Genomic DNA, 27885 nt, shown 5'->3' with positions numbered 1-27885 from the left:
GGTCGAAAAAGGTTTAAAAAAAGACTCACCTGTCATGTAGCACTTGATCTCTTTGTTGTTGCTCAGCGGGTTGTTGCTCTTAAACATGTAGAGGTTGAACGGAACTATGTGATGGCTGTTGAGTCTCTTCCAGACGTCATGGTCAGGAGTGGTCCAGCGTCCGGCCAGAACGTCGTAGTCCCTCCGGCCCATGTGGACCAACTTGCTAAGAGGCTCATACAGGCCTCCCTGGTAGCCGACAACCAGATGGAAGCTGGGGTTGGTGTCGAGGTAAACCTCTCCGAAAGCCGTGTGCAGGACTTGCTTGATCATGTGGCCCGAGCCGCTGAACACGGCCAGGGGGGTCCCGATGTTGTCACAGGCCACGTAAAACTCGTCGCCGCTGCTTAGCTCCATGGCAAACAGGTGTCCCTGCAGGTCGTAGTAGAGCGAGGTGATTTCTGAGCTGGAGTGGTTGTACATGTGGGTGACCCGGTTTGGGCTGGACAGGTCTGCGTAGAAGAACTGCAGATGGTGGCCCACACTGCTTCTACTCGACACCCGCCGGCCCACGCCATCGTAGCGGTAGCGAATGTTCCAGTTGTTCACCTTGTTGTACACCTTAACCAGCAGCCCGGCTGAGTTGTACTCAAAGTACTCGTTCCCCCTTTGCTTCAGGAAGCCGTCCTCGTCCATTCGGTACTGGACATCTCCCAGTCGGGTGATGCGGTCTCGAACGTCGTAGCGCAGCGGCGTCAAGCGGGCGCTGTTTCCCGGGCTTAGCAGGTGCAAGTTACCGTTGAGGTCGTAGCTGTAGCGCCACAGGGGCTTGTCGTTGATGGAGACTACCTGGAGCTGACCATCGGCGTCGTACTCGTACGTGTAGCGGGTGGTGTTGGCATAAGGACCGACCTTCAACTCTTTGGCAACCACGCGACCCATGTTGTCGTATTGCACCATCATCCAGTACATGAGAGAGCGGAAGATCTCGTACTGCACCTCCTTCACTCGCCCGTAGGCGTCAAAGTGTTTGGTGTGCGTCATCACTGCCGTCGTGATGATCTGATTGATGTCGTAGTAGATGACGCCAAACTTCCCAAACTGCTCGGCTTTGCCAGAGACGTCGTCGTAGCGGTACAGGTCTATAGGCAGCGGCGTCTCATTGATGACCGCCTGCATGCTGGTGACCCGGAAGCTGTTGTCATAGACGTAGTCGAACCTCGCGTTGACCATTCCCTCTTCGCTGAACCGGAAGATCTGCCTGTCGATCAGTGGGCCGATCTGCCTGTAGCGGATGGTGCAGGTGAAGCCCTCGCTCTGCAGGTTCACAGTCTTCAGCATGCCGGCCACCTCGTCGTACGAGAAGCCGATGCGTGTGGTGTCGTACAGGATCTCCAGCATCTTGGACAGCTTTCCGTACTTGTAAATGACCCTGCGGCCGGTGCCCAGGTAAGTGGTCTGGATCAGCTGGCCCTCCTCGCTGTAGTCTTGCAGCACCGAAGCGTTCCCTTCCGGCGGGTGGTAGGTGTTTCTGTAGTAGCCGATGCTGCGCGACGTCTCCATAGTCTGCCGCGCCACGTTGGGCATCGTCACGGATGACAGCCTGTTGTTTCTGTCGAACTCAAAGATGTACTGTCTCTGGCTGTAGAGCAGCAGGACCATCGACTGCAAAGAACAAACAACACATTTAGCCTCAAACGTCGGAAGAAAAGCCAACACATTTAATGTAGCGTGAGATAAAGCCAGCTGCATCAAACTAGCACTAGCATCATCTGACAAACAAAAGAAAGTTTTGCATCAAAATTATGGGTGTGTATTGGCAAGAATCTGGCTATTCGTATCACGATCCAGGGGCAGAAATATAATATATTGTAATACTGTAGAAAATAGAATATATTTTTAGTGTTGACCAAGTACTTGACTGTTGCATTGCAGAATTTACAGACCACATGACTCTTGACAATGTCATTTTATTCATTTTGAATCCATAAAATGTCCAAACATCAGCTTTAGGCTTCTGAAGTCGACTGTATCCTCTCGTCCTCAGTCATCGCCACTATCTCATGGGAATATTTCTCATTTAGCTGTGGGTGAGTGCTACTTTCTAGTGGCCAAAAATGTAATTGAAAGACAAAAATGGTGTGAATATATGTAAATACAAAAAATTAATGGAATTCTTTTATTTTCCTCACACTTAAACACACTATTGAACTATGATCATATAAAATAAGATTTAAAGGCAAAAAAATCTATATTTATATAGTGATGCTGAATATCGATGCAGTATCTTGAAAGAATATTGCGAAATTTAAGAGTATCAATATTTTCACCACTAATCAAGATCATAAAACAAATAAAGTCAACTCAGTTAGGGACAAGAATAGCAAGTCACATAATTACAGTGATTCCTTCACAGCGCCTGGACATCTCGACTCTTCTGACCTCTCCACATCCTTCACTGCTCGCTGCGAAACAAGCCCGGACTTGAGGGATCTTTATTAACAGATAGACTGACACCTCCGAGTCTCACCTCTCCACTTCATTCCTCACTTGAGCTTCATTTAAAGAGCGGACCGTGACATTTTCTCCATTATTCTCACCGGAGCCATTTCAGCTTCAACTTTTCCATCAGACTTTGCTAACGAAGTTTCTCATCTTCACTCTCTTCTGTAATCACGACCTACTCAGATCTTCTCTGCTCAACTTTTTTTCGAGCGACACGTCAACCCACCTTTTCCAGGTAAGTGTAGCTCCAGGATTTGCCGTCGGCGAACGTCTGCGACATGATCCTGCCGTTCTGGTCGTACTCCATGCGCACCGACATGGTTCCTCTCTGAATCCCCGCCACGTGCCCGCCGGGCGAGTACGTCACGTTGACCCCGTTCAGGCGGCTGCTCGGCGCCCAAAGGGTGGGCCGCCCCGCCTGGTCGTAATGGATCCTCAGAGTGAACTTCCTGTGGTCGTCGTAGACCTTCTCCGTCCGCGTAATGCGGTCGAAGTCCAGCGACAGAAGGTTCCGGTTGTGGACCTGCAAGAGAGGAGAACCATTTAGCTGCTGGTCCCATCAAGACTTCTGGTCCCAGTGGAGGGCTACACTTGGCTCACTTGGCTCACTATATTATAAAATACTATATCTATAAGGAACAGTTGAGTTGGATTGGTTTGGACTATATCTTAGTTTTTGGCAGAAAAACAGTCGTGGCCGAACTCTCTTATTATTAGTGCAACGGCGAGAATAGATACATTTTTTTTGTCTGGTTTCAAGGAAGGTTTTAAGCTTTTTGTAAGTCAGATATTAGGTAAGTTACACCCTTTCATTAGTTAAAATTCCGGCAAAACTTTTGACTTCCCTTTAGCCATTAGCAGCTTCGGCCCCAATTTCGGAATTTGTCGCAATCGGCTAAAAAATGAAGCTAGCACCCTTTTAACCATGTATGCTAAAGGGACAATTAAATATTTAAAACTTATTTACATGGACTTAAGATGCTTTTCTGTATAAATATTTGGTACTTCAGTTGGTATTACGCTCAAACTATATATATATATACTGTATATACATTTCAAAAACTCTGAACTCTAAACGCTACTACCGCTAACGCTACCAACTGTGTACGTTTAGTTCTCGAGCAGAAACAAAAACAATTCTACAACCAGGAAGAAGAACGGACTGATGGAGCCGGGAGGCAGCCGGAGTTGCCATGGAAACCCTAACTTGGCTAGTTTCAAAGTGGTCTCACATGAACCTCCCCTGCAGCGATGGTGACCACAGAGAGCAGCGGGAGCTCCAACACTGACTGCAGGAACATTACTGCAGGAACCGCAAACTACATTATGACAACACAATTGTTACTTAAGGTCCAGAAACTGCCGGACCACATTTATGAGTGGGTGCTGGCCGGAGGTGGGGGGTGGGGGGGGATCCTACTGCGACTAAATCAGCAGAGCCTCAAACTGAAAATGAACCCCAGGTTACACCTTCTTCTTCATCCTCATCATCTTCTTCATCCTCATCATACCGTTTCAAATTCATTTTAAAACCGACTCAAATTCATCAACAAAAATGACGAAACCATCACATCAACTATGTTTATTAGAGACAATTGTATTGTTTATTTTAACATTAAATTAACTATGTCCACTGAAAGACTTTACTTCGATCATATTCGATCATCACTTCGAAAACATTCTTGTACAAAATACACTGCGTCTACTCAAAATGATAGCAATGTTATTGTGGTCACACATACATCTATAATAAAAATAAATTGATCACCCAATATTTTGAGATTTTAAACTAACAAAAACCTATTTATCTTGTGTGTACATTTAAGGTATGTTTGGCATTTTGATTTAAGACATTTAAATTCATGCCAATTAAGGCCATTTTATTAGATTCACGAATTTAATTCCTTTTAAGACTTTCTAAGGATGCGTTGGAAAACCTGGCGACTAAACACTTGATCTCAAGTATTTACAAAGAACAACACAAAAATTAAAAATTAAGAGATTTTCTATTAGATCTACGATCCGGTCATTGCTCTTGTTAGCTTTAGCAGCAATGCTAACCTGTTTTCAAGGTTCTAGCTTGGGCTATTCTTCCTTATTTTGTTAAATAATTGATTTTGAGGTTGTCCACATAAAAGCACACCGAGTAAAATAAAATTAACTAATTTTATTTTTCATTGCAAATGCCAGTCAGCGAGAATTCCCCAAAAGTACACAGTTCACAGGCACCAGGAACAGAGGTACACAAACAGATTGGATTTTCTCAAGAGTGAAGCAACTTTAATTACAATCTAAAAAAAACAATATTAAAGTTTTCAGGTTTGTTTTGTTAAGAGATTGAAAGCGAGGTTTCACGCGTTGTTCCTCAGGCTCTCCGTATAATTAATTCTTCCTCTCATGATGTGACTTTGTTTCTTCAGAGTCACCTGATGAAGTGCCGCGAAACATTCATAAATCGCCGCCGGCTGATCTCCGGGCTTCACTGCAGACCCTGCAGCTCAACCGAGAAGCTTCTATCTGAGCTGAAGAAGAATATTGCCGAGTAAATCCACAATCTAACACCGCTTTTATCCAAACCTGCTGAGTCATGAACTGATGCTTGACCTAAAAACCAGAGCACCAAAAACATAAAAATGGATCAGAGTTACTTTTCAAGTCAATATGATTAAAAGAGCAACTAAAGTATTGATTTAAGTGTGTATTAAATAGATGTTAGACTCTATTGTACCATCAGTATGTGTCTGTTCGTACAAAACTCTATTTTCTTTTAAATATTTACATTAGAAAATGATCAAAAGCCCCGCCCACTGAAAACACTTGGTGTTTCTAGAGAGTAAATCCTATTAACCATAACCACGCCCACTCTGCTGTGATTGGTCAAGCATCTAAGTTTGTCACCACGCGTCACCAATCCCAGAAGTCTCCACATTCAAGGAACTCGTTGTATAAACAAAGCTTGACGTGTTTACAGCTGGCTGGAGGTGGAGTGAAGACCATTATTCTGTCATAATGGAATCCGCTCTCATAACCTCTTGTTCGCTGAGATTTCTGACAATGGAGATTTTCATAAAGTAATAAGTTCAAAACATCAGTACGTGTCTGTTTGTACAAAACTCTCCTTTCATTGAAATAATTACATTAGAAAATGATCAAAAGCCCCGCCCACTGAAAACACTTGGTATTTCTGGAGATTAAATCTTATTTACAATAACCACGCCCACTCTGCTGTGATTGGTCAAGCATCTAAGTTTGTCACCACGCGTCACCAATCCCAGACGTCTCCACATTCAAGGGACTCGTTGTATAAACAAAGCTTGGCGTGATTACAGCTGGCTGGAGGAGAATTGAAGAAGATTATTACATAAAGTCATAATGGACTCCGCTCTCTTAACCTCTCGTTCGCTGGGATTTCAGACAATGGAGATATTTTATATAATAATAATTTCAAAACATGTTCATGATGAGGGACTTACTGCATCTTGACGACTTCAACATTTGAAACATGTGAGTGTTCCCAGTATATTAAAGCTTTTGCTACTTCATTTTTGCTTAAAACGTGGCCCCTGAGGAAATATAATCCCTCACCCTTTAATCAACACAAACAAATACTTTTAGTTTCACCTGAGAGATTTGGTGAGTTTATTTTTAAGAAGCCACATTCAGCAGTGCTTCAGCGAGGTTAACTGGGTAGTTTTTTCCTCGAAGGTAAACAATTGGCTCCGCTCGAGAACACGGTTGTGTTTCCATGGAGACGGGAGTTGTCGTCCACCGCGGCGCTGATGTCTCACTGCCGGAGCAGCTCATGCAGGCCGACGGCGGACGTGAGGGTCGGGCGGCCGGTCGTCTCCGTGATTGAAGATTTCTCGGCGCCGCTCGCCCGCCCACGTAACAACACTTGACAGGCCACTCAAGGTCGCTCAATGACTGCGCTCATCCCCTCTGCTCTCGCCATTAGGGCTGCTCCCGTTTCCCATCATGCCCCGGGGCCGCCCTCTCACGCCCGCATTAGAGGGGTTCGCTTTCGGGGAGGGGGTTAAGTGAAGAGCCTACGACCGATTCCCATTAACGCCTTTGTCTCCTCGAGACCTCGACGACTTCAGCGGATTTGTTAGCTCACTTAGCTAACTAGCGTCGTCTTTATCTTGAACCTTCAGATAACTAATGTATTTAGGATGTTAAAGACCAAATGTTATTTTTCTGAACATCTCAATAATCTTTATTTAGGCCTTGTTGGGAATAAATGTCAAAGAGAGCTCTAGCCAGGAAGGCAGCAACATGTTAAAATGTAAAAACAAAAATAAAAAAACAGTACATACATCTGCCAAGGAGTTAACATCACATGACATTTTGAAAGAATGTAATCAATAAAATGTCCTAGACTCGTCCTAGAGTTGGTTTGAGTAAAAGATGAATTTCCTCTTTTTCCTTATTACTAAAACTCTATTCCATCTTTTATAGTAACAATGTAGAATAAACAAGTCATCACAGTTAGGGGTGAAAGAAAATTTCAATACACCGTTGTATAGCAAAAGAAATTTCCACCATATTCAACATTACTTTTTCAGTTTCTTGGTTGTTTTTTATTTATTTATTTTTTACTTAAAAACACCAACTTATAGTCACATTTTATTTTTTTTACTATAGTTAAATATTGTTTATATTTCAGTAAAGGGTTTGTTCATTTTTGTGTTGCAATTTAATTCCGTCTGCAAGATGGCAGCATGTCCTCCGCAGCTAAAGGGAAAAGGACGATCTTGTGAGATTTTAAGTGATGACTGAGGACGAGGGGATACAGCTGACTCCTCCAGCTTTTATAGCTGATAAAGAGTCATGCGGTAAATTCTGCAAAGCCAGAATCAAGTACGCGAGCAATACTACTACCTTGTTCCTACAGTTTTTGTTCATTTTTTATCATAATAATATCTCAATTTATATATTATTTATTTATTATTGAATAAACACAACTCAAAAAATGCTATTATCTTTTCCATGTTCCTTTATAACCATTACCTGAAAGCTTTATTGCGATATAAGCGGGACGTTTTGAAGTTATTTAGCAGTCAGATGACAGCATCACCTCCTTGGCAGAGGTAATTTATTACGTGAGCACCAGGCAGCTTCAGTAAAACACTGAGACATTTAACAACAATCCACCGGCAGTTTTAATCTAACACCACCAGAAAAAGCTACTCTTCTAGCATCTGCTCCTGAGAATAATAAACTATTATTAAGTCAAGAATCTGTGTTTTTAGCTTCCCCTCCTCCGCTCGCGAGGACAGCGGAGCAACAAAGTGTTGTGTTTATCCGAGGTGCGACACGTGGTGATTACCCAGCTTGTTAATATCACAGCAGCTCTGGATGTTAAATAAACCACCGCGGCCGCCTGTTTATCTTCTAATCCGACCTGACATGTTGATATTCCGGGGCCCTCGCTTAAATAAACCCACACATATTTTATTCATCATCGTCAGACCTCCGCTGGGACTGTTTTTTTTTTTAAATCGCAAACATCTTGAGCGACACTAAATCCTGGACGTGGCGACTCAGCCTCTGGCAGCGCGAGCGCTTAAACCCTCGCCGCAAACACATATGTTGGCGACGTCAAGCTAATTTATTCGGCGTGTAGGCGCCCGATCGGCGGTTGTTGTCGTCGTCCTGCAGCGACGCCACAATAATGTCCCTGAAGATTTCTTTTCTGGCGAGTCTCTAGCACAGCGGGTCTTAACCTTGTCGGAGGTACCGAACCCCACCAGTTTTATATGCGCATCCACTAAACCCCTATTAGTCTTCCTTTAGTTTTTCCAGTGCTAGACTGGAGTTGCGCAACTTGGCGTGGCGAATCATTCAGACAGGGCGCTCACTACCATCAGTTCCGTGATACATGTAAGTAAAGTAAGTAAGTCGTTTTTATTTGTAAAGCGCTTTTCCAGACCAGGGTCACAAAGCGCTTAAACAATCAAAACAATATTCAATAAAGTATATATTTTAAAGATCGAGATAAAACTGATAACACAACAGGAGTTCCAGAAAATCAAGGAAAAGCCTGAACAAATAGAAACGTCTTAAGATGTTTCTTAAAGGAGTCAGTAGATCCATCAAACACAGAGGGAGATGAAGATCGTTCCAAAGCTTAGGAGCAACATGATTTCTCTCCTCTGGTCCTGAACCATGTGCGAGGAACCATCATTGGATTCTGATCCACAGACCTCAGAACCCGAGCTGGGGTGTAAGGCTGGATCAGATCGGTGATGTAAGGAGGAGCCTGACCATGAATAGATATGAGAGTAAGAACCAGAATTTTAAAGTTGATCCTGAAAGAAACTGGAAGCCAGTGAAGAGTTTTAAGGATCTGAGAAATGTGAATCCATGTTGTACATATTCGTCCGACCACTTTCTTTCTTTTGCCCGACATAGTTAGTATGGATTAAAATATTAACAAGGAAATCACACGACGTTCTACCACGACAGTCACACGTTGACTACTGAGCGCACTAAATTCCCCTCGGCACTGATTGGCCAAGCAGTGTAGCGTGTCATCACGAATTTACCCCATAATTCTGGTGTTTTTCCTGAAACCTCCGCGGCGGAGGCTCTGCCGAACCCCTGAGATCGACTCACCGAACCCTAGATCGAACCCAGGTTAAGAACCACTCTTCTAGCAGCATTGACCTCGCCAACCCTGGTGGCCACTACCTCACATTACACTCAAGTATTTCTAAATGAAGCATGCGTGTGTCGCCGAGGGCGACGCCCGACTCACCCTCAGCCGGCGCCCGTAGACGGTGACCTGACCGCGGGCCTGCTCCTTCCTCTGACGCCACTCCACCAGGTTGAGGCCGTTGTCGATGGCGAGCGTGATGTTCCTCTTGCTGACCGTGGGGTTGACGGTGCCGGCGAGCAGGTGCGGCTCCGTGTGCAGCGACACCTCCATGCCGTTGGCGAGCACCAGCCGGAGGGAGCCGTCCAGGCCGATGAAGTAGCTGTTGCGGACTTGATCTGAGGAGGAAAAACACATGGAGGGTTAAGTTAGTGAGCGAGTGTCTGCTTCAGACCTTGGCTCCTGTAGGAGTTTAAGTTTTATACGGCCATCAAGCTAAAAGAAGGAAAGGAACAATAAAAAACGAATAAATAAATAAAGGAAATTGTAAATTATTCTTGACATCATTTGAATGTATATAATTCTGTTTTATTTAAAGGTTTAAAATTAATAACATTATATAGTACATTTATTTAAACATTTAAATGACATTAAAAAGTGCTAAAATGCCATAAAATAAATTGTGTAATAGTTATGCAGATGGTGCGCTACAATGCTTCTTCCCAGATACAACACTAATAGACTCAGGGACTCATTCATTCCTCGTGATATTAGTATGTTTAATTCTGAATTTGGGGGCAGAAGTGGAGTGAAATGATGATGATATTCTATTTTAAACTTTGTATCCTTTGTGTTTTTCGCCTTGATCTATGCTCTTATATTTGCACTTTGTTATCTCTTTGCACTTTCCTTTTTTTATTTGCACTTCGTTCTTGTTTTTTATAAAACTTGTACTGTACCTTCTATTGTCTGCTGTGAAATATAAACCTAATTTCTCTAATCTCCAGAGGGATTAATAGAGTCTATCTAATCTAATATACATTTAATTTAAAAAAATCATATAAAATCAGTATGAAAATTATAAAAACAATATCTATGAAAAGAAAAGAGAAAAGTAAGAAAAGAGGAGACACATAGTTTTGAGTTGAACTAGTGATACAGTAGTTTGATAGCCCTCAGAAACATTTCTAAATGGTCAGCTTTACATTAGTATTTGACCTCATGTGTGCCGCATAGATGGAGTCAGAGGGCTACGTGTGGCCCCCGGGCCGCACTTGAATGATCTCATCCGTCTGTGATGTGTGATGTCGTAACAGTGACATCGTAGCGGAGCATGAAAGTGTAACAGGGCGTCTTGTGAACCAGCAGGAAGGGACGTAAATGATGATCTTTATGGACGAAGTGAAACTTTTATTTTGAAAACCGTGTCGTTTAATAACAAGTTTCATTTTAATAATGAAAAGATGTAGGCTTTTCGACACCCTCCATCATTTTAAGGGCTGTCGTTTATCTCCTCCGTCAGCCGGCGCGAGGGGTCCTTCACAGCAGTCAGTGGTGAAGCTCACAGCGATGATGGTTTATAAATCCTCGCTCTCCTCGCGGCGCTCAGGGTCGTCGCACTCGTAGAGTCGACTTAATGTTTCTCTCCTGCTGTTGTTAACATCCCAAATTAAAGAGGAAAAAAACAGAAGCTCAGCAGAAGAAAAAAAGCCAGGAGGGGCAGTATTTAACCGAGACTGCGTTAATGTCGCGCCCGTGACAACCGGGATCAATGGAGGAGCCAGTAAACTTTTACAGTCGCTGCAGCAGCCGCAGGACACCGGAGGAATGAAAACCACCAGATCTGCTCGGCTGGCCTGCAGCCCGGAGCTACACACACCTACAGACACACACACACCTACAGACACACACACACGAGTGTGTGTTTCACCATCCCAGGTGACGACGGCTGAATGTCGGGCAGCTCTGGTGATTAATGTTTCCGTCTGGTGCTGGTTCTTCTCTGCTGTCATGGACCAGCAGGTGGATGAAGCTGGTTCTCATTAGAGCTTCACTCATACCCACTTTGCTATTTTCAAAAACTGTTGAACATCTCACACGTTCAGACGCCGTCGAGGTGTGTAGTGGACACACCTTCATCCTCACACTCACTGCAGCTCCTCAACGAACCTGAATTATAACCCCTGAAGTATGGGAGAGATGTTTTCTATTTCTCGTCACAATGATCTGGAGGAGAGGGGAGGCAGGTGTGACCTCGCTCCACAGCCCTCCTCCCCTCCATCACCACGACACTTCAGGGCTGGACGGAGGTATCAAGTGGGAGGGAAACTGACAGCAGGAGCTGACCTGAGAGGATCATGTGAGGTGACCATGAATCTGCTGCAGGGCCCGACCATAAAAAGAGACAGTGATGATGATGATAATGAAGATGAAGAGCGTCATGGAGATGATACAGGTGGAGAGGATGTGAGGATGACAATGAGGATGATGACAACAATAATGATGATGAAGAAGGTTTTGATAATGATTAAGGAAAATAACAATTCTGTTATCATCGCCATCATCTTCATAATTAATGGTTATGGTGATGGAGACAACCATGATGAAGATGATGATGATATAATGATGAAGATGATGATGGAGACAACCATGATGAAGATGATGATGATATAATGATGAAGATGATGATGGAGACAACCATGATGAAGATGATGATGGTATAATGATGAAGATGATGATGGAGACAACCATGATGAAGATGATATAATGATGAAGATGATGATGGAGACAACCATGATGAAGATGATGATGGTATAATTATGAAAATGATGATGGAGACAACCATGATGAAGATGATGATGATATAATGATGAAGATGATGATGGAGACAACCATGATTAAGATGTATAATGATGAAGTTGATGATGATATTATGATGAAGATGATGATGGAGACAAACATGATTAAGATGTATAATGATTAAGATGATGATGATATAATGATGAAGATGATGATGATATAATGATGAAGCTGATGATGATATTATGATGAAGATGATGATGGAGACAACCATGATGAAGATATATAATGATGAAAATAATGTTATTATGATGAAGATGATGATGGAGACAACCATGATGAAGATGAAGATGATATAATGATGAAGATGATGATGGAGACAACCATGATGAAGATGATGATGGTATAATGATGAAGATGATGATGGTGACAACCATGATGAAGATGATGATGGTATAATGATGAAGATGATGATGGAGACAACCATGATGAAGATGATGATGGTATAATGATGAAGATGATGATGGAGACAACCATGATTAAGATGATGATGATATAATGATGAAGATGATGATGGTGACAACCATGATGAAGATGATGATGGTATAATGATGAAGATGATGATGGTGACAACCATGATGAAGATGATGATGGTATAATGATGAAGATGATGATGGAGACAACCATGATTAAGATGACAACCATGATGAAGATGATGATGATATAATGATGAAGATGATGATGGAGACAACCATGATGAAGATGTATAATGATGAAGATGATGATGATATTATGATGAAGATGATGATGGAGACCACCATGATTAAGATGTATAATGATGAAGATGATGATGATATTATGATGAAGATGATGATGGAGACAACCATGATGAAGATGATGATGATGATATAATGATGAAGAAGATGATGGTTATAAGAATGAAGATGATGAAGATGATGATGGTAATAAGAATGGAGATGATGAAGATGATGAAGATGATGATGGTGGTAATAAGAATGAAGATGATGATGATAAGAATGGAGATGATGAAGATGATGATGATAAGTATGGAGATGATGAAGATGATGATGATGATGGTAATAAGAATGAAGATGATGATGATAAGAATGGAGATGATGAAGATGATGATGATAAGAATGGAGATGATGATGATGATAAGAATGGAGATGATGAAGATGATGATGATGGTAATAAGAATGAAGATTATGATGATAAGTATGGGGATGATGAAGATGATGAAGATGATGATAAGAACGAAGATGATGATGATGATGATGATGATAAGAATGAAGATGATGAAGATGATGAAGATGATGACGATGATGATGGTAATAACAATGAAGATGATGAAGATGACGATGATAAGAATGAAGATGATGACGGTGACAAAATAACAGTTATAAACACGTCACTGATGAAGACGACGACGACGATGTTTTGTGTAACATTCAGTCGTTGATTGAACGCAATTATTTGTCTCTACAACAAACTGTTGATTTGTTTGCGTGAGCGACTGTTTGTGCGAAGACTTCCTGCTGAGAGCCGTGTGTAAGTGGAGCGCTGGCAGCTTAATACACCCGCTTGATTAAAGCAGCGCTCGAACCAGAGGGAGGGAGAGAGAGAGAGAGGGAGAGAGAGAGAGAGGGAGAGAGGGAGAGAGAGAGCGATAGATCAGCTGCAGCTGCACTTCATCACGTCGCACCATTAAAGGTCAACTAATGTGAAAACTCTCATGTTTCAAATGTTGAATCTTCCTCTCCAAGAGTCAGTCCCTCATCATGACCGTGTTTTCAACTTCATAAAGTTCGTCTGAAATCTTGGCGAACGAGAGGTTACGAGAGCAGAGTCCATTGTTCACTCCTCCACAGCTTTGTTTATACGACGAGTCCCCGCGTCTTAACCCGGACAGGTGTGTGTGCGTGGAGGACTCACCCTGCATGAGCGTGTAGAAGGTCCCGGAGGCCGACAGGTTGGTGGTGACGGTGATGTCTTCTTTGCTGGATCCCTCCGCCTGGACCCGGACGGCGCTGTCGGCGTCGCTGCGGTAGCTGCTGACGCGGCCCGTCGGGTACGTGACGTTGGTGAGACGCCCGTAACTGTCGTACCTGCAGAGAGACACCAGGACGGTTGAGCATCACAAACTGAAGACCTTTGACCTCGTTCTGGTGTGCGGCGCCATCGTCTGGTACCGAGAATGATGTCACAGTGACAGATCACGGACAAATACAACTGTTGAATAGAAGATTCTGAAGGGAACTACTGCCACCTGCTGGCCTGGAGGTGCAGTTAAACAGATGCAGAATATTAATGTTTGGTGTTTAATTGAAAAAAAAACGTTATTTAAGAAGAAAAAGTCATAAATAAGTCAATAAACGTAAAAAACAAAAGAAAAAGTGAAGATATAAATGACAAACTAATACAAAATAAAACAAGATTCTTTATCAATGCGATATCTTTAATTAAAAAAAAAAGAAGTAAAATAAGCATTTTAAAAATTAAATAAAACTGTTAAAAACATCTCAGTCAAATCAGAAATATATGTATCATTAGTTACTTTAAAAAAGAATAATGACTGTACGAGGACAATCGAAAAGTAAATCAATTAATATAATAGAGATATATAATAAAATATATGTAACTAAAAAAAGCATAACAATATAAAACATATTTGGAAGTTTTAAAGACCATAATACAAATCTAAATGAACTGGAAAATAATAATAAATATTTTGAAATGAATTATTATGAAGTAAAATAAAGTACAAACAGAAAAGAGACTTAACATTATTACAGGTATAAGAAATATTTGTAGAAAAATGCATTTAAAATGAAGAAAGGATCAGAATCTCATGTGGGATAAGGAGTTTGAGCGTCAGCTCATTTTTTTTAGTACAATAATTATTCATTTTTAATTACAAATATTTTAGTAATTCATTATTATTATGGATATTTTTTAAATAAAAATGTAAATGTAAAGACTTTAGACAGAAATATTGGAATGAAAATAACATAAACAATGAAAGACTTGATGGAAAGCAGGTGAAACCAAAAAAAGAAACAAATAAAACGAACGTCAAAAGAACAAAATACAAAGATCTGATCTAATCTCTCTGGCTCAGGAACATCTCAGAGAGAGTGAGCGGGAGAAGACTCTGGGTTATGCAACCGTCGACAGAGACACTCCAGATTTTAGGAGCCTCGCTGGAGATTAAAACGTCACATGACGGATGAAAGCGGCGACGCAGCTTCTCTCGGCTGCAGATTATTTCAGCAGCACGAGCGAACGATTGTCTTCACTGCAGGCTCTGCTCCCAGAATACTGATGAGTCGCAACCATGTGACCGCGGAGCTGCTGCAGCCCTGTTGAGTCATGGAGGGGAGGTCGGCGTGAGGGGTCAAAGGTCAGGAAGTCTGACTTCAACACTGACACTTAAAAATGTCCTTTATTCAACCAGAACTATGATCGTTTATGATTGTATAAATACTAGTGATGGTCTGATGAAGCTTCATGAAACAGTGTCATGTTGTTTAGAGGTCAGTAGGTGGCGCCATCAGTTTAAGAATGATGTGATGTTTCATTAGAACAGTTGTTCAAAACAAAAATAGTGCAGAGACCGCCATCTAGTGGACTCTAAAAATAATGACCCTGCTTCATGAAGCTTCAATAGAACATCACTAGTTCATAGGTTACTCCTGTGTTTGTTAGTGTGTTTTCTGCATGTGTGTGGATGTACAATTGTGTGAAAGTTACTTTAGTGTGTGTTTTATTTTGGCAATTATGTTTGTTTAATTTGTTATTTATGAAAGCTTTAGTGTAGGTGTGTGAGTGTTTAATGAGTGTGTAAATGTTGTGATAGGGTCAAACTAAAGGAAAATTATGCATAGACCGCCATCTAGTGGACTCTGAAGATAATGACACTGCTTCACGAAGCTTCATCAGAACGTCACTAATAAATATCAATAAATAAAATGTGATGATTTTTATTTTATGACTATTTATCTGAAGTCTTCATTTTCTGTCATACTGCAAAAATGTCTTCACAAAAATATATTTAAATAAAGAAAAAACGTTTTTATGAAAAGGGTGAAACACAGAATGAACAACGAAAAATAAAAATTGTCATAATATGTTTTGACTTATAATAATAAATAAATACAATTTAATTTAAGGTTTAAAAAAGGGTTTCTATAAAGTGATACAACACCTAATAAAACCTTTCAAACAATGTCTCTGTAAATGGTGGAAAAATAAAGTTTCTTGGAGCACAGGGAAGAAGAAGAAGAAGACAGTAAACTAACAGGAAATGACAATGCAACAAAAACATGAAGGTTGAAAGGGAGTAGTTCGGTTAAATGTGAAATATTGATGCTGATTGTTTTTGAATTTTTCATCCACAGAGCGACTCGACTGCAGAAGATTTCCTTCTCCACTTAAATGCCTCCAGGCTCGTCTTCTCCTCCTCGCTCCGATCTGCATCGACTCTCTCCCTCTTTTTCTCCCCCTCTCTCTCTCTCTCTCTCCCCCATGTTCCCCCCTTCGGTCGCTCAAGTCCAGTGGGATCGCGTCACGTCTGTGTCACATGTCGACACTCTGACCTTTCGCGCCCAATCCTCGGCTGGACGCCGCGTTTCTGCGCCCCCAGCAAAACCGTCCAGCAGCTGTCCAGAGCGCCGGCTCTCCACCAATCGGGACGCGAGGATGAGAGACCGACTGTCCATCACTTACGCTCGTGAATTTCACTGACCAACAACTCTATTTATAATGTACATATACAATACAAATATATATATATATTTAAAAATATAAATGGCTTAGTTTAGGTTCATTTATTCTCAATGTGATTAAAAGAAGAAGCTGCTTCTTTAATTTTGCCGACTCTAGGAGGCGCTCTTTTTATGTTGAAGGTATTAAATAGTGATGAAGCTTCATGAAGCAGTGTCATTATTTTCAGAGTCCACTAGATGGCGGTCTATACGCCATTTTCCTTTAGTTTGACCCTATCACCACATTTACACACTCATTAAACACTCACTCACACACCTACACTACATAAATGACACATTTACAAACATAATTGCTAAAATAAAACACACAGCAAAGTAACTTTCACACAATTGTACATCCACACACAAAATAAGATATTCACAACACATACATGCAGAAAACACACACTAACAAACACAGGAGGATCCTAAGAACTAGTGTTGTTCTGATGACGCTTCATGAAGCAGTGTCATTAATATCAGAGTCCACTAGATGGCGGTCTCTGCACTATTTTCCTTTGTTTTGAACAACTGTTTTCATTAAACATAATTTTTTTAACTGATGGCGCCACCTACTGACCTCTAAACAGTATGACACTTCTTCATGAAGCTTCATCAGACCATCACTAGTTGTAAAACAAATATTCAAATTATTATTTCAATTTTTAATTTATTTCATTGTTATTCAAGTTTTCTTTCAATCAACATTTTCAATAATAGATCTTTAATCTTTAGGTTTTTTCATCATATTTGTTTAATAATTTCCGAGGGATTCAATTAAATGTATTTAATTTTTTTTTTATATATTCTTTATAAATATTTTGTCTACCTTAAAACTTCTGATGGTTAAGTTTTTTTTTATTTAAATCTTTATTCATCAACATATTATTGTTTTTTAATGACCTTTTTTTTCACCACTTTATTTTACTTATTTATTTATATATTTTAACTATTGTTCAATGTTCCATAATGTCTAATTGTTCTTTTCCTCTCCTTTAATTCTTTAACAATCTAACAACTTGATGTTTCTGTCAGCGGCCAACAGAAGGTTCTGACACGAGTCACGAAGCTGCCACTGAAACTGGTTTCACGCGCCGTCACTAACACCTGCGTCTCCGAGCGCCGCCGGTCCCTGAACGCACCGCACGCAGCAGCAGGTCCCTGAACGCACCGCACGCGGCAGCAGGTGCCAGACAGGTGAGCGACGTCCGCTCGGATTAAACTGTCTGACGTCACGCCGGCGAGCGAAACACCTGACCGGACGTCTGTCCATCAAACTGCAGCGGGTCTCAGAGTCGCCTCCGGGGTTCTGGGTCTTTGCACGAGAGGTCCGATCACGGAGCTGACACCAGCTGTCAATCACAGACGGGCGACACGAACTGTGTTCAAAACGATTTGGAGTGAAGATGTCACTGCCGTGATAGTTTTGACGTTGAAATCAAATGGAAAAGTTCACATTTAATATTAGGAAAATATGTCACGTTGCATTGTATTATAATGAAAAGTATTTAATTTGTAATATTATAAAATTATAATTTAATTATAATTATAATTAAAAAATATATAATTTAAAACCCAACCACCAGTCCAGGGTTCTATTGATTATTATTGTCTGAAAGCTGTTTTGTTTTTAAATCATATTTTTTCTATAGTAAGACAAGCTTGTGACTCTTGACACGTCAAGACACTCGTTTCAGTCGAGTTAACTAGTAAAAATAAACCTGCTAACTAGTGAAAATGAGTGAAGCACAAACTCTATTTTTACTGTTTTAAATTGAAGGGTCGGTCTGTGACTATGCCGTGCAAAAAAAAGTTGGGGACCCCTGATTTAAATGATGAGAGAAACTTTTATTTAAAAAAATAAATTCACACAATATGAATGAAAAACGAAAGAGAAAAAAAATGCTAACATAATTAGCATAATAATTAGCATCAGAGACGGAGATTTTTGTGTGAATATGTTGATTTAAATTAGTTAATTCAATATAATATTAATTAAATAATAGTAATAAATAGTAAAATATAAATAAAATATAAACATTATTTTATATAAATCATTATAATAAAATATAATACAATAACAAATCATATTATCGTTAAATAAGTTAAATAAACAATGAAACAATATGTTTACATTTACAATACTAATTAAAATGAGCAAATAAAAGGAATAAAACATAAAATCGCATTTCTGGAACGTAGCCATTAGCACAACATATGTATCGCCGCAGATCGCTAACTCCTGAATTTCTGATCAAGACTATTGTTGATTAATTGATCATGTGACGACTCCTGTCGCTGCAGGTGAAGCTGAAGCAGTCGAGGCACCGAAGCAGCCGAGCGTCAGTTAGCATCACGCCGGCATCACAACATCTCTTAATCTAGTCTGGAAATGCCGCCTCACACTGTTCGCGGGATTTAACGGATCAATCGGCTCGACGCCGTAATAGGCTCCAGCGAGACGCAGTGTTTTTTTTGTGTTTTTTTTTCTTCCAAGGAGGAATCAAAACACTTGAAACTAAATAGACGTCTGTGGAGCTCAGTGTGTAAACGTATGGATTAGACACAAACCAGATGGTTCTGATGCAGGATTAACGCCAACTTTGGGACTTTTAAAAGACATAGTGAAGTTGATACAGAGGAGACGAAGAGACACAGTTAATCTTCGTCGTGAGAGAAGCACAAACTTCACCAGCATCTTAAAACAAGTTGAATTTTCCACATAATTACTCGAAGAAAGTCAGATTTTTCACTTTTTAATCACATAAGTGCGGATTTATCTTTTTAGATTGGATTTTAAATCTAACAAAATCCGACTTTGTAGAAGCATCTATTGCTCACGGCTGACTTATTATCAATTATAATCATATAATGATCAAAAAGAACAATTCCACCTTTCTTTTGTTTTAACACATTTAAATCTTGTATTACTGTTATAAATATAAATAATTAAATGACAAAAATAATAGCAAAATAAGGTTTTTAACAGGAATATTTTATACATTATTTTATATATACAGTATTAGTATGCATTATTAATTGAGTAATACATTTAAGTTATTTATTTTTATTTTTACTTTTGAAATGTTATTAACATTCTGTAATGAATTGATTTATTTTTATATCATTTTCCTTTTTGTTTACCAAGATTTTTAAACACTTTACAACAATTCATTTGCTGTATCTAAATAATGGAGGAATTTACACTTTAATCTGCATTATTTAATAAAAAACTTTCTCTTTTCCGCTTTTTTTCCCCCAATTTTTCCTCCCTATTTCCTTTAATTTAAACCTTTTATTTGTTAACATTTACTTCACTTAATCTAATAACTTCCCATAATAATGGACTTTAACTAATAATGTTTTTACCAACGACAAGAATGTTTTATCATTTTGAATTAATTAATTTGATGATTTTTGTGGTGTGATATGTATTGATCTGTTGCCGACATGTTTCATGTTCGTGAGATCATGTGACTGGTCATGTGACCGGTCATGTGACTGGTCATGTGACTGGTCATGTGACTGGTCATGTGACTGGTCATTGTCAGGTGATCGATCAAACCGCTTCAACAGTTTTCAGAGGAAGACAAAAAAAAAGCAACTTACTCAAAAAAGGTGGTCCATCCGTTGTCGTTGGTCTTGGTGGCGAGCAGTCCGGAGCTGCCGTGGTACGTCATCACGGCCAGTTCCTGACCTTGAGCCGCGACCGTCTTCAGGGCGCTGTTGGTGCCCATGGTGAACCAGAAGGTCTGCCCGTCAGGAACCATCAGCCAAAGAGGCATCCCGGTGGAGTCCCGCCGGATGGTCACCACGTTCTTGTTCTTGTCGGTGATGCCGGTCAGGTCGCCGGCGCCGGTGTAGGTGAGGTTGTAGAGGTGGTCTCCCGTGGTCAGGCTCTGCGTGAAGACGTGGCTGCCGTTGGCGTCGAAGAGGTAGAGCTCGTCGTGGATGGGCGAGGAGACCTCGTACATGCTGAGCGGGTTCAGGTACGGCTTGTTCTTCCTCACGAAGCGGATGCGGATGTTGGCCAGATCGGCGATGAAGAGTTCCCCGTCCGGACACACCGCCAGGGAGGACGGCGCGTTCAGCTTGGCGTCTTTGGCGTAGCCTTCGTCCCCGGAGTAGCAGTCGCAGTTGGCGTCGTTCTTGCAGTCGCAGCCGCTCGGCGCCCCGGCCACCAGCGAGATCTCCCCGTTGGTGGACACCTGCCGCACCCGGTTGATCTTCTTCTCGTCCGACTCGGCGATGTAGAGGACGCCGGTGTGGGACACGGCCAGGCTGTTGGCGGACTCCAGCGTGGCGTGGACCGCCACCTTGCTCATCAGGAAGTGGTCTATCCCGGGGACCTGGCAGTGCATCGGCCGGCCCGCCACGATGCGGACCTGGTGGTTCTCGGAGATCTGCAGCACCACGTTGTTGTCCAGGACGAAGAGGGAGTTGTCCATCGGACTCACCGCCAGGTCTGTCGGCCACTCCAGACGCACCTGAGGAGCACAAAGACTTCATTGATCCAGCATTCTTTCTCCGAGAGCAAACAGCTGCAGGAACATCTGCTTTTACCAGGATGACTACGAGACCTCTGTGTGACCTTCGGTCTTCTCTGGACCAGATCCTAGGAACACCGGTGATTTGCCGAAGAGTATTTGTAGTTAATCTAAATTATATCAGACTTTATAACAATCTTATAGAGTTGTGAGTTAATATCAATACACGATATATCGGGGATACAATTAGTCGATTTTATTTACAATTAACATGCAAATATTCATGGCGTTTGTTCATTTTTGTGTAGCAATTAAACCTCCAGCCAGTAGATGGCAGCAGTCATTACGTCCTCCACAGCTAAAGGAACAATTTTAATCCAGCAAGAAACCGGGGATGACTGAGGACAAGAGGATACAATCAACCCTTAAAACTCATATTTGGACAAATTTTGGTTTCAAATCAAGTGAAAGCACTTAGGACTTCGTCAAGAGTCACGTCCACAACGATGAAATCTGGGCCCCGACTAAGGACAAGAGGATACAGTCGATTCCAGCATCTCTTAAGGCTGATGTATGAACATATTTTGGTTCCAAAACAAATTAAGTCTGTTACGACTTCATCAAGAGTCATGTGTCTGTAAAATCTGCAACATCAGAGTTAAATACTTGGACAATACTACAAATATATCCTACAGTATTAGGATATATTGCAATGTATGGTATTGTTGCCCCTGTATCCTGACACCTATCCCCAGACCCTCCTACTGCAGCACCCACCGAAGACAACAGCAGTGTTTATCTGACCGTCGCTGGCATCAGAAGTCGAGAGACTCCGTCGTCTGGTAATGAGATCGTCTTTGAAAAGAGGCGACGGCGGGAATGAGAGCCAGGCCTCCCGAATTAAGACTTATTGTTCTGCTAACAGTGTTTCAGGCTTTTAACAAATTGGGACGAAAGGGATTCATCCACTTAGCCCGCCTCCGACTGCCTGAGCATCCCTCAGGGGAGACCCGAATATTAAGTCCCATATTTTAAAACCAGCTCGCAAACTGATTAATGCGAAACCTCGGAGACGAGATTTGAGAGAACTTATTAGATAAGTGCTGCCTCAGCATCGATCGCTGCACCTCCACCAGCGGAGATGCTAATTCCTCATCCTGCCCCGGAAATGTACTTAAAAGTTTATCACTTCAGGTACACAAGCATCTGACAACAGTCGGGGAGCAGGAGGGTTCAGTCACATGACCGCCTGGACTGAGAGCTTCACGACTGGACTAATAAAGATAATAAAGATAGAATAAAGGATGGAAAGAAGAGAACCGTAGGCACGCCAAGAAATGAAGGGTTTAAAAAACTGTAAAAAAAAAAAAATGGTTTGCTATTTATTTATTATAGGTAAAGAAATTATAAAACATAACAATGATTTTAGAAAATTAATTGAAAAAAAGGTATTGTATAAAGGAAAAAATGATACAAACAAAATGTTATAAAACTAAATAAAGTAAAATAAATAATTTTAGCCCAATTCCACAAAAAAACATTTATAATACAAGTATAAAATATGTTAACAAAACATGTCTAAAATAAAAAAAATAATTTTAAGATTGTCCTTTTTTTAATGTAATGTAAAACATATCATAAACAAAAAGAAATATGCAGTTGTTTTATAAAGACAAAAGAAAATTAAAATTGTGTCTGACACACACAAAAAAAGATTTTTTCTTGTCTTTTTTTCTAGATATTTCCCGATATTTTTAAATAATAAAATATTGATCACTAGTTAATATTTTAAGTCGGTAAAAAAATCTCAGGGAAGGCGACAAAAAAGTCACAATTTAAAAAAAACAACAACTTATAAAATAAAAATAGAAAACGCAAAATGCTCAGAAGCAGAACGAAAAATGTATGTTATAAAAAAGGGAAGAAAAATTGTATACTATTTTTAAGCAAAAAAAACTTGATTATAAATCAATTAAAAAAAGAAAGTGTTTTATAATTTAAAAAGACCCAAAACAAAATGATATAAAACAAAATAAAATAAATAAAACCAAGCAAATTCCACAAAAGAACATAATACAACCATATTAAAAAGACAACAAAGAGAATGTATTTCAAAAAATGTCAAACAAAAATAATAAATATGTGGGTTTTTTTCTTATCCTTTTTTAAACGGAATTTCAAGAATGTTTTTTTGTTTAAAGACAAAGGAAAAAAGAAAACTGTGTCACAAAAACAAAAACAAAAATTAGATAAGTTTATTTTTATTTTTATTTTAATTTTAATAATGTGTCACCTAGAAAACATATTTTAAAATTATAAAATATTGACTACATGATGAATAAACATTATAAGTAAGTAAGTAAGTAAGTAATTTATATTTGTAAAGCGATTTTCCAGACCAGGGTCACAAGCAGCTAATGATACTCAAGAAAGGTGGAAAAAGGATTTGAAAACAAAAATGCAAAAAAAGCAAGATGCTTAGAAAATCATGAAAACCTAGATTGAGGTTTTAAAAAAAAAAATCCAAAATAACATAGCAGCTCGATTACATAACCAGATGTATCTGTGGTACCGGGCCCCGGCTTCCGGACGTTCCGCACGAGAGTGCATTCGCCGTGAGATCGAGGGGGGGGGGAGACTTTCAATTTCTTAAAACCTATTTCTTGTCAACATTGCTGGTTAAATATTTCATGAGCGGCGGCTCTGGGGAGCTGCCTGGAAGGAGGTTTTCACGCCACTCTGACTGATTAGAGGATATTTCCCGAGCTGCCGGCCCATATGCTGAAACCGGATCACACCCTCCCCTTTATTTAGCGGGCAGCTGTCAGAGGCCGGCCGGGCGGACCGTCAGCCGAGACGGTGATCCGTGGATTTACATCGACTCGAACTATTTTTATGAGCGGCGGAGCGACGTTTGCGTTAACGCTTGTGTTTGCTCGCGGCTGGCGGAGGCGACGACTTTATCTGTGTTTGACAGATCCCACGTCGCCGTCAGGACGCCCCGTAAATCCGTGTGAAGCCGCTAACGCGTCCACAACCATGTACCTCACCACGCATGCTGGAGACCACACAATAGATTTCCATGGAAACGAACATCTTTTGAGGAATAAGATCTGAACATGCGGTCGCGGAAGTGTAGTCGTGCTGACATGTTAGCTCAGGTGTTTAAAGTGTTTGTAAAAAAGTACTTTCTGTTTGTGAGTCGGAAAAGAGTCGCTGTTTTTAAAAAGATCTGATAACCTGAGGTTGTGTTTGGCTCGGATGAAGAAGTTAAACCCGGTCAAGACTGTGATCAACTCAGCCTGCTCACGGTGACTCACTTAGAGATTTGAGTCTTTTTGAGATTTTAACGAATCTGAGTCACTTCCTGATGAGGATCGTCGTTTAAGGCTACTAGCATGACGGACGTTGTTGCTAAGCTATTCTGCACGAGGGAGCCCCCTGGTGGACACTATGAAATATCAATAAACCAATATATTGCAATTTTATTTTCAACAATACAGTATTGATATTTAACAGAACTGCATTTTTGCATTTTATTTTTACATTCAAATCAAGTTTTATCTGTATTAATGTTATTTTATTGTTTATATTTCAATACAGTTGTTTATAAAATATCAAATTCAAATTTTGATTTGACAATTAAAATAAAAGTAATTACAGTGTTTGTCATTTTGTGTTTAAATACAATTTCTGGCATCCAGATGGCAGCAGTGATCCTCTGCCACAACAACAATGAAATCTGGGCCACGACTAAGGACAAGAGGATACAGTCGATTCCAGCATCTCTTAAGGCTGATGTTTGAACATATTTTGGTTACAAAACAAATTAAATCAGTTACGACTTTATCATGAGTCATGTGGTCTGTAAATACTGCAACACCAGAGTCAAGTACTCGGACAACACCACAATACTACTACTATAGTACTATAGTTGAACCTGTATCGTGATAAGTATCGTATCACCAGATTCTTGCCGATAAACACCCGAAGTGGACACCGTTGTTACTGAACCTTTAAGTCATAATAAATGTGTGCTTTTACAATTAGATTCACTGAACACAGTCTGAGTTAGTGACTCATAGGTTAATACATTAGTTCAATACACAATACATCAGGGGAGTGGTACAACTTGATCTCAGCGGTGAGAAACACACACTGTAACTAGTGAATTTCTGATGAAGCTTCATGAAGCAGTGTCATTATTTTCAGAGTCCACTAGATGGCGGTCTCTGCACTACTATGAAACAACACATTATTTTTAAACTGATGGCGCCACCTACTGACCTCTTAACAACATGACACTGCTTCATGAAGCTTCATCAGACCATCACTAACTGTTTCCTTCCCCTTGAGTGTGGAAGAAGAGGGTGAGTGTAGAAGGAGAGGGTGAGTGTGGAAGGAGAGGGTGAGTGTGGATGGAGAGGGTGAGTGTGGAAGAAGAGGGTGAGTGTGGAAGGATAGGGTGAGTGTGGAAGGAGAGGGTGAGTGTAGAAGAAGAGGGTGAGTGTGGAAGGAGAGGGTGAGCATGGAAGGAGAGGGTGAGTGTGGAAGGAGAGGGTGAGTGTGGAAGGAGAGGGTGAGTGTGGATGGAGAGGGTGAGTGTGGAAGAAGAGGGTGAGTGTGGAAGGAGAGGGTGAGCGTGGAAGGAGAGGGTGAGTGTGGAAGGAGAGGGTGAGTGTGGAAGGAGAGGGTGAGTGTAGAAGAAGAGGGTGAGTGTGGAAGGAGAGGGTGAGTGTGGATGGAGAGGGTGAGTGTGGAAGGAGAGGGTGAGTGTGGAAGGAGAGGGTGAGTGTGGAAGGAGAGGGTGAGTGTAGAAGAAGAGGGTGAGTGTGGAAGGAGAGGGTGAGTGTAGAAGAAGAGGGTGAGTGTGGAAGGAGAGGGTGAGTGTGGAAGGAGAGGGTGAGTGTAGAAGAAGAGGGTGAGTGTGGAAGGAGAGGGTGAGTGTGGATGGAGAGGGTGAGTGTGGAAGGAGAGGGTGAGCATAGAAGAAGAGGGTGAGTGTGGAAGGAGAGGGTGAGTGTGGAAGAAGAGGGTGAGTGTGGAAGAAGAGGGTGAGCGTGGAAGGAGAGGGTGAGTGTGGGAGGAGAGGGTGAGTGTGGAAGAAGGGGGTGAGTGTGGAAGGAGAGGGTGAGTGTGGAAGAAGAGGGTGAGTGTGGAAGGAGAGGGTGAGTGTGGAAGAAGAGGGTGAGTGTGGAAGAAGAGGGTGAGTGTGGAAGGAGAGGGTGAGCGTAGAAGAAGAGGGTGAGTGTGGAAGAAGAGGGTGAGTGTGGAAGGAGAGGGTGAGTGTGGAAGAAGAGGGTGAGTGTGGAAGAAGAGGGTGAGTGTGGAAGAAGAGGGTGAGTGTAGAAGAAGAGGGTGAGTGTGGAAGGAGAGGGTGAGCGTAGAAGAAGAGGGTGAGCGTGGAAGGAGAGGGTGAGTGTGGAAGGAGAGGGTGAGTGTGGAAGGAGAGGGTGAGTGTGGATGGAGAGGGTGAGTGTGGAAGAAGAGGGTGAGTGTAGAAGAAGAGGGTGAGTGTGGAAGAAGAGGGTGAGAGGTCACCGCTCCTCCAGTAAGAAGCTGCAGATGAATTTTTAATGGGAGTTTTTTACCGTCTGAGTGTCTCTGGCTGAGCTGCTGCCATTTGTCACCATCGCCGCAGCTGTAGGTGTGTGTGTGTATATTTGTGTGTGTGTGTGTGTGTGTATGTGTGTGTGTCTGTATGTGTATATTTGTGTGTGTGTGTGTGTCAGTGAGCAGCCGGAGTTTCCCGGACGAGGACCGGACGCCGGGAGACTCGGCATTCTCGCCACGTTCTCTCACTTTCGTCAGCACGAAAATGATTTCAACGACGAGGAAACGTGGAGCGACCTCGGTGAGGCGTCCTTGCCTGAGGCAACGTGGACTCCAGCGAACTCGGGGGAGACTCGACAAGGTCAAAGGTCACGCTCATGAACGGCCTGCAGCTATAGGTCAGCCCCGCCCATCCCCTCCCCCCCCCCCCCCGTGTGTCGGACATGTGCGGCGGCGGCGTCGACCCTGTTGTTGTTGTTGGTTACAGGGTCATAATATGAGCGTCACATGGTACCTGTGAGATGTCCATCACTGCGTCGCAGCTGAGAGGTCGCGCAGAGGTCAAGTCGTTGAAGCCCAGAAGGGTCGAGATGATCCCGTTCTGATCGATCCGGCGAATCATGGTCCCGTCCACGAAGAAGACGACGCCGTACTTGTCCACCGTGATGCCTGCGGACGGAAGGGAAGGGTCAGGCGTGACCTCTGACCTCTGACCCAAAGTTTTGGTCAGGGTGTCGGTACCTCTGGGGTTGGTCAGCGTGGCCTCCGTGGCTTTGCCGCCGTCGCCGCAGCGGGCGTCGTCGTACGGCAGACACTGGTCGCCGGTTCCTGCCACCAGCTCCAGGTTCTTGGCCACGTCCTTCACCACGTTCAAGGACTTGACCTTGAACACCTTCTTGCTGCTGGTGTCGGACAAGTAGACGACGCCGCTCACCGGGCTGGTGGCCAGATAGTACTTATGGGCCGGACTGTTGCTGCGAGGACAGAAGATCACGGTGAAGATACAGTCCATACAGTTACACTCAGGAGTGTGTAAGTGTGTGTTTATTTGTGTGTTTATGTGTATGTTTGTTTATATGTCTGTGTATGTTTGTATGTGTTTATCTGCATATTGGTATGCGTGTGTAAGTTTGTGTCTGTATGTCTGTGTACATGTGTGTGTATTTTTTGTGTCTGTATA

At 41.8% G+C, this 27885-nt stretch overlaps 1 protein-coding gene across 4 annotated transcripts in view; it reads right to left on the bottom strand.

Moving 5' to 3' along the window:
- Positions 1-27885, bottom strand: part of tenm4 (teneurin transmembrane protein 4) — a 180782-nt gene that overhangs the window by 9520 nt on the left and 143377 nt on the right. For all 4 annotated transcript variants that reach the window (XM_087795860.1, XM_087795861.1, XM_087795862.1 and 1 more), the window contains 7 exons: positions 27447-27679; positions 27220-27374; positions 20275-21152; positions 13835-14007; positions 9245-9480; positions 2711-3007; positions 30-1644 (listed from right to left, as the gene is read on the bottom strand). In XM_087795860.1, coding sequence (XP_087651986.1) covers positions 30-1644; positions 2711-3007; positions 9245-9480; positions 13835-14007; positions 20275-21152; positions 27220-27374; positions 27447-27679 — 3587 coding nt within the window. The remainder of the gene's footprint in view (positions 1-29; positions 1645-2710; positions 3008-9244; positions 9481-13834; positions 14008-20274; positions 21153-27219; positions 27375-27446; positions 27680-27885) is intronic.

This window comes from Callionymus lyra, chromosome 7 (assembly GCF_982586985.1).
Source record: "Callionymus lyra chromosome 7, fCalLyr1.hap1.1, whole genome shotgun sequence".
Classification (NCBI taxonomy): domain Eukaryota; kingdom Metazoa; phylum Chordata; class Actinopteri; order Syngnathiformes; family Callionymidae; genus Callionymus; species Callionymus lyra.
Note: the sequence above shows the minus strand (reverse complement) of the source record. Positions and strands in the feature narration are given on the sequence as shown.